We start from the raw sequence: 8,388 nt of genomic DNA on the forward strand, positions 1-8,388 counted from the left end.
CTATCCACCTTGACTAGAGTTCTCCTTTTATGTATTTATATATGTATAGATTATTTAACCCGAGTTTTAAGTGTGATGTTTTTTCCCTCTTATTTCACATGTGTATTGGTTTAGTTTATTTGTACATGGTTTAGTTCATTTAGTAAAAAAAGTCAAGCTCAAAACACTTTAAAAAGATTGTTTAGTTAAATAAGTTAGGCTGAACATCTTAAAAAAGACCTATTAAGTTTGACGGATCGACCCATTTAATAATAATATTTTATAATAAAAATTATTATTATAATATAATATTATAATTATTTTATTTAAATTATAAAATTATTTTAATAGTTTAACAATTTAAATCATTTCAATTAATGTTTAAAATAAATTATTTTGTATAAGCATAGATGGATAATAAAAGAATAATATTTTTTGTGAGACTTAAAAAACTTTGATAATATATAACATGTAATGTTTGTAGGTAAATTTTGTATATATTTTGTGATTTAAAATTATCTTATTATATTTAATGAAAATTTTTGATTTTTTTTAAAAAATAATATTTTTTATACTTCTTAATATCAAACATATATTTAAATGAGCTAATAAATATAACAAACTTCTATAAAGATAAGCCAGATCTAAACTTAAAAATAGACGCGTATTAACAAATTTCAAGTTTAAACTATAAAAAAATTTAATGTCATTTTTAATATATTATGTTTTAGTGTTGTTTTATTGTGATGCATTAAGTTTTAAATATTTTATTTTAATCTTATAAATTGTATTTTGTTTTATAAATTGTAAACAACTAAAAAACAAACCTACATTTCCTCCCCGTTGCTAAAACGAACACTTTTTTTTTTTCTAAAGTGTTTTCCCTGGTCACCATAGCTTCTGAACTGATTTTTCTTATGCTGGTCTCACTATTGGTTGCCTTTGCCTGAGCTTAGGTCCTGCCATCTGCATATGCGACTGATACTACACCAGTACACCCACACCCATGTAATGTTTGTAGAAATGTCCCAAAATGGAATTGACTACCACACCTCTGCACGAACACAACATATTAGCCACATTGTCGACACCAAGTGTACATATTGTACCCACCAGGGAGCGTTCGTTTTCGGCAAGTTTAGAGATTACAAGAAGCTACCTTCTTCCATGGATTCCAAGCTCCAAGCTTTTCGGGAAAGCTTAGTGAAACAAGCTTGCAAATTTCCAGATATGAGTTTTTTTTTCCAGATCTTAGTTTTTCTCCCACACAGATTCCCATTTGAGCTTCGACCGCTCATCCTTTGCAACTGTTGGATACCGCCATGCCACCGTCGATCTGCAACCGCCGGACGTCGGACGTTGTTGTGGGCCACCCAATGCTCCGAACAGATCACCACTACCTTTGCCAGGATGACCACCGAAGATTCCAGAAAGATCTTGTTGCCTCAGTTTCTGAGTCTTCTTCATTTGATGTGTTTTGCGTTGCTGTTGGTGCGTTTTTTGAACGTAGAAGAAGGGAAGGAATCCGGCGGTGAAGACGACAAACAACAGTAGTGGTGAGAGGAAATGAAGGTTTTTTAGTGGTTTTAAAATAAAATAATGTAAGTGGGAATTTTTAACTGTCACCATATTAAATTAATTATTTTAAAATTTAAATATTAACTGAAAAATAACATTTCAAACGAAAAGTTTTAAAAAACCTAAAATAACATAATTTAAAATTTTTAAAATTTAATATATTAGAAACAAAACAATTACATAAATCAAAAATAATATGATGTCTTATAAAAATATAAAACAGTCACACCAAATTTAGGAACAATCCAATTAACTCCAACCCAATTCAACTCATTTCCGGCCTTAGTTGGATCCAACGGAAAGCAACATAGTTATGTGTTTTTGTATGTCTGTGTCCTTCTCTTGGTAAATAAAATCAGGCTATGATACTGGCTGCTTTGGTGGGTTCATTATTTTTGGTCATAACGGTTACATAGAAACTGAAAGATACTACCGTCAATTTGTCACATATACAATGGAGGGAAATATTTGTTTTTCACTTTTTTAAAACAAACAGAAGATAGGTAAATTTTGAAAGAAATTAATGAGTAGCTGATCGAATTATGTCAAAGTCATGGTGCCTTCCACCATCATTCATATGACAACGTCTTTATCTCCTTCCAAAAGTCCAACTAAAAACAGCTTGTGTCCCCTACTTGTTTCCATTTTTTTTGTGCAACTATGCTATTTGTTCAAGAAAGCGCTTCACTGCAAATTTGACCGGAGTACGTGGGTGTGTCTCTCTCTATATATAAAGGGAGAGAAAGAATTCAACAAGAATAAATAAATAAATAATATGGAAAAAATGTAATGTCTTCTTAGCCATCATTTACGAAACTTGAGCACTTGAAAATTGCAACATATTTATTAATACCAATAATACAAGGGCTTTGTGCATTACATGGCCTTAAAATATGGAACTGTTTTTAAGTCTACGATTGAGTATCTTCACGACATGTAGTACTGGTTATAAAATTTATAATTCGCAAATTTCCCCCTGTCATTTCGTCGGTTAAGTGAGTGGAGCAGCAATTTTTCTATCCACTAATTAACTTATTAAATGAATTTGCTGTAGTATCCAGTAAATTAAGCCAGTCAACACGAGCCATGAAGTAATCCACTTTTTGCATTTATGACCTGGGTCCAGACTTGTTGTCCATAGACTATGGGTGCATGTAGATTGTGTTCTGATTTATGTATGTTTCGCCTAAAAATGTTGGACTAAATAACCAAAATAATGCTGAATTGATATATAGACCCCCACTTGGACGAGCAACTTTGGCATCTCTTTGAATGTTACGATTGGTTTAATTTGCCCCCACAACTTGATTAACAAGACAGTGAAAAATGAAAACAAAATACTTACTTACTGTCCATACAGAATAGAATAAAACGTGGTGTGACTCCGAGGGTGATTCATCCTCGTCACTAGCTTTCTAAAGTCCAATGATAAGATCTATTATTATGTCTACTTAGATGTGACCTTACTTCATCGATAGCAACGTCTCAAATGTTAAAAGGGTAATTCAATACCTCTAGTTTGTAATCAAGAGATTTACTGGTTAACTTTTTAGATAGGCATAGTTACTGTTGTCTATAAATAGGCTTAATACATGTTGTAATTGAAATAATTTCTCAATAATACATTTCATATCTCCCTATTTTTTTAATTCTATCTTTCCTCTGGTTCTAACATTTGGTATCAAGAGCAAGGAATCCCAGGAAGACTTTGCTGCAAGAATAACTCTTAACACTGGAAGCTTTGCCACCGTCCTCCTCATCTTTGATGGCAAGAATTGGGAAAGATGGTGCATCCAGATGAAGGCGATCCTCAACTATCAAGATGTCATGGACATCGTGGAAGAAGGCTGCCCAAGCCTTCTTGAAAGGGTCACGAAGGCGCAAAAAGCTATCCACAAGGAGAACAAGAAGATAGACTGCAAGGCAATGTGTCTTCTTCACTAGTGTGTGGATATTCCCCATTCTAGAAAAGGGAAATGCCGGTGCAAATCAATTGAAGAAAGTAAGGTTGCAAACCATGAGGCGTCAATACGAGCTAATGCAAATGGAGGATACATAAAAGATTGCAGATTTCTTCAATGGAATTATCAAGCTGACGAATTCAATGAAATCGTGTAGTGAAACGATCACAAAATCCACGATTGTTGAAAAAATATCGCGAACTCTAACCCCAAGATTCGATCATATCGTTGTAGCGATGGAGGAATCTGTAGAGTCTCTGAAGATCGGAGAACTTCAAGGATCCCTTGAAGCCCATGAGCAAACCACTGAGAGGCACACAAATTAGGCATTGCAAGCACGAACTTATAGAAGAGGAGGAAGTAGTGGTAAAAGCTACAACAAAACATGAGGTAGGGGTAGAGATCCAAGATCGAATGCTGGAAAGGCTCCTCAATAGCAAGAACCTGAAAAACATGACTCAGAACAACCTGAATCGTCCAATGGTAGAGAAGGGTACAGGCAGTATAGAGGAGGAAATAAAAGATTTGATAGAAAGAGACTTAAATGCTTCAATTGTGGTAAAATTGGGCATTTCTCTACATAATGACAGGCACCAACTCAGAATCAATCTAAGGGGAGACAAGATCCAAAAGCAAACTTGGCAAAAGGTGAAGATGTTGATGTAGAAGACAACACCTTGTTATTGATGATGACAACAAATACAGAGGCTGGAAACGATGATACTTCGTATCTTAACTCAGGATGCTCCAACCATGTGACTGGACATAAAGAGTGGCTGGTAAATTTTGATATGAAGAAGAGAAGCAAGGTCAAATTCGCAGACAATAGAGTCATTGAAGCAAAAGGAACTGGTGGCGTGCTTATCCAAAGGAAAGATGGAGGCCAGGCCTTGATAATAGAAGTTTTGTATGTTCCCACAATGAAGAACAATTTGTTAAGCATTAGTCAGTTACTGCAGAAAGGATTCAGCATGAACCTCCATGATGGCACAATGGAGATCTTTGACAGAATGCAGAAGAAAATATTGAAGGCCAAAATCTCAGAGAACAGGACCTTCCAAGTGAAGTTATGAGCATTTGATTCTCAGGGCCTAAATGCATAAACCAAATCAGATGAGTCTTGGCTTTGGCACATGAGGTATGGACATCTCAATTTCAAAGATTTAAACCTTCTACATGCAAAAAATATGGTGACTGGTTTGCCACAAGTTAGAATCCCTAAATTTGTTTGTGACCATTGCATGATTAACAAGCAAACAAGAACATCCTTTAGCAACTACACACCCACTAGAGCCAATGATTTACTACATGTAGTGTACTTTAATGTTTGTGGACCATTTGAGGTTCCCACTCTAGGTGGGAACAAGCTCTTTGTGTCTTTTGTTGATGAATTTAGCATGAAAATGTGGACATACTTACTCAAGGTTAAGAGTGAAGTATTTGAGAACCAAAAGAAATTCACAGCCATGACTGAAAAACAATCAGGGAAGAAGTTGAAGATCCTTAAAATAGATGGAGGAGGAAAGTTTAACTCTAGAGAAATTAAAGCCTTTTGCATAGACAAAGGCATCCTACATGAAGTAACAACCCCCTACACACCACAACACAATGGTGTAGTTGAGAGAAAAAGCAGGACCATTATGAACAAGGTGAGGAGCATGTTGAAAGGAAAGAACCTACCTAAAGCCATATGGGGAGAAGCAGTTGTCACGACAACATATGTACTGAATAGGTGCCCCACACAACAACTTAAAAATCAAGTACTAGAAGTTGAATGATCAGGGAAAACACCATCTGAGAAGCATATAAGAGTTTTTGGCTCAACATGTTACAGACATATTCCTGATCAAACAAGGAAGAAATTAGATGACAAGAGTGAACACATGATCTTTGTTGGCTACAATCCCACAGGGTCATACAAACTCTTAAATCCAAGAACGAATCAAATAGTTTTCAGTATGGATGTGCAATTTAATGAACTAAACACATGGATGAAGGACAAGCATGATCCAAACAATAAGCCAATGATGCAGATCAACACAAAAACATTGAGTGAACCATAACCTGATGATGTTACAGGTGAAGTTCAAGCTAAACCTACAGGTGCAGTTCAAGAAGTAGAGGGAAGAAGATCCACAAGGACTAGAAACTTGCCAACAAGACTATAAAACTATGAAATGTTTCTTGATAGTGCAATAGATGATGATGGTGAATTGGTTCATCTAGCACTAATGGGAGAAGAAGAACCTGTCACCTTCCAAGAAGTAATTAAAAAGGAAGTATGGTTAGAAGCTATGAGAGAAGAGTTGAAAGCCATAGAAAGGAACAAGACATGAGAGCTAGCTAGTCTACCAAATGGAAAAACAACTATAAAGGTCAAATGGGTTTTCAAGAACAAGCTCAAACCAGATGAGAATATTGCTAAACACAAAGTCAGGCTAGTGGCAAAGGGCTTTATGCAGAAAGAAGGCTATGATTACAAAGAAGTCTTTGCACCAATGGCTAGGTTTGAGACTGTGAGGTTGATAGTTGCTTTGGAAAGTTGGAAAAGGTGGAAACTATGGCAAATGGATGTAAAGTTTGTCTTCCTAAATGGACCCCTAGAAGAAGAAGTATATGTACAACAACTTCATGGATTTGAGACTACAGGACAAGAATATAAAGTGCTGAAGTTGAAGAAAGTACTATATGGGCTCAAACAAGCACCTATAGCATGGAATAAGAGAATTGACTCATTCCTAACTGACAGTGGATTCAAGAAATGCATTATAAAGCATGGTGTCTATGTGAAATTTCTCAAGAATGATGAAGCTCTGCTACTATGCCTTTATGTAGATGACTTGGTAATTACAGGAAGTAACATGAGGAAAATTGAGAACTTGAAGACACAACTAGGGTCATAATTTGAGATGACTGACCTTGGTGAACTTTCTTACTTCCTGGGTATTGAGTTCATGAAGACTAGCAGAGGCATTATAATGCATAAGAGGAAATACATCACTGAAACTTTGAAGAGGTTTCACATGCAAAACTGCAACTTAGTAGCAGTTCCAGTAAACGCCAATTTGAAGATTGACAACTCACAAAGTGAACAGAATGTAGATGCAACTTTGTATAGAAAAATTGTTTGGTGTTTGAGGTTCATTTGTCAGAGTAGACCAAAGATTTCTTATGGTGTTGGAGTGATTAGCAGATTTATGACTCGTCCAAAGCAGTCTCACTTAGCAACAACCAAGAGGATCATGAGGTACCTAAAGGGGACATAAAATTGTGATATTTTGTTTCCAAATCAGAAAAAGAAGGGTGATCTACATCTCGTGGGTTATACAAACTCAGACTGGTGTGGAGATAAAGTAGATAGAAGAAGCACTTCTAGTTTTGTGTTCTTGTTATCAGGTGCTCCAATATCCTTGAGCTCGAGCAAGCAAGATGTTGTTGCTTTGTCAACCTGTGAAGCTGAGTATGTAGCTGCCTACAATGCATCGTGTCAAGGTCTCTGGCTATTGTCCTTACTAGCTGAGTTGAAGTGTGACAGTTTTGAGAAGATTGAGCTGCAAATTGACAGTAAACTTGCCATAGATTTGGCCAAGAATCCTGTGAGCCATGGGAGAAGCAAACATATAAAGACTAAGTTTCATTTTCTCAGGGATCAAGTGTGCAGAAGAAGGATAGGTTTGCATCATTGTTCAACAGAAGTTCAAGTGGCTGATATTTTGACCAAAGGATTGAAGACTGAGAGGTTTTTGATGCTAAGAAAAATGTTGAACATTGTGTGTTTCTGATGTTTTTTTAACAGTGTTCAGTATTGTATAAGTTTAGAGCTTTTGAATTATAGGGGGTGTTAAAAGGGTAATTCAATATCTTTAGTCTATAACCAAGAGATTTATTGGTTAACTTTTTAAATAGGCATAGTTACTTTTGCCTATAAATAAACTCAATACATGTTGTAATTAAAATAACTTCTCAATAATACATTTCATATATTTCTATTTTTTTAGCTCTATCTTTCCTCAAGTTCTAGCATCAAATCCTTGTGTTGATAGCATTGGACCAAATCCAAGGGGGAAAATGGAGATTATGCTACATATCAAAATTGTGCAAGTATTTTGAATTTATCTTATAGAGTCACGAGAGATCGATTGTGAAGTATGTGAGTTATATAATTCAAGTTACTTTAATATGAAATACAAAAATATATATTCCCCAGGTTATTTGTGATTATAAGATGTATTAAGTTCAAACAAAAACCTATCCAGGCATTCATTAGTTTTTATAGTACCCAATGTTTGACAATAAACAAGAATACCAACTACCAATTGATGAAATAGTTATTTATTTAAATAATTGTTTTTATTAAAATAAGTCTAGTCTAACTACCGTAGCAATTGAGTAAGTTTAAAAATAATTGATCAAGTAATTAAAATAAGGATCGATAATCAGCAAGAAAAATATGAATTACGGGGGAAAATTAATATAAAAACTATAAAGTTGTTAATGTTTTTTTTTTCTTCAATTAATGATGAATGAAGAATGAGAGAGACAAAGGTCGTCAAACCACAAAGCTAGGTCTGCCACGAAGGAGCTAGGCTTGGTGCTTCCACCATCCAATGAGTGAAGATATGGAAAGGGTTATTCCGATATCATAGGTATGGACAAAATGAAGTCCATAATAATATATAAGTAAATGGGCACAGAACAGAAGTGACATATATATTACAGAAAAAAATGATAAAGCGATGCATGTAGTGATAGTGTGTCTTATATGCCGGCTTTAATTTGCTTGCGAAGCATTAAGAAAAACAAGAGCTAAGATTGAGTTGTCAATTCCTTCTTCACATCGATCTATCATTTTCTATCACATATGGTATGG

The 8,388-nt window shown here is 35.0% G+C and overlaps 1 protein-coding gene across 1 annotated transcript; it reads left to right on the forward strand.

The window, feature by feature from the left end:
* Positions 1–3,812: 3,812 nt before the first annotated feature.
* LOC102667728 (uncharacterized) lies at positions 3,813–4,591 on the forward strand. The gene is made up of 2 exons (XM_006591484.1): positions 3,813–4,001; positions 4,109–4,591. Exons 1-2 carry the CDS (start codon positions 3,813–3,815, stop codon positions 4,589–4,591), a joined length of 672 nt encoding a protein of 223 aa, XP_006591547.1.
* The last annotated feature ends 3,797 nt before the right edge of the window (positions 4,592–8,388 follow it).

Source organism: Glycine max, chromosome 11 (genome assembly GCF_000004515.6).
Source record: "Glycine max cultivar Williams 82 chromosome 11, Glycine_max_v4.0, whole genome shotgun sequence".
Classification (NCBI taxonomy): domain Eukaryota; kingdom Viridiplantae; phylum Streptophyta; class Magnoliopsida; order Fabales; family Fabaceae; genus Glycine; species Glycine max.

Excerpts from the sequence above, each read along its gene's own strand:
- LOC102667728 (XM_006591484.1), top strand. The coding sequence starts at position 3,813 with ATGAGCAAACCACTGAGAGGCACACAAATTAGGCATTGCAAGCACGAA. Across the intron at positions 4,002-4,108 it reads ACAACCTGAATCGTCCAATG|GCACCAACTCAGAATCAATC; the intron begins GTAGAGAAGGGT and ends ACATAATGACAG.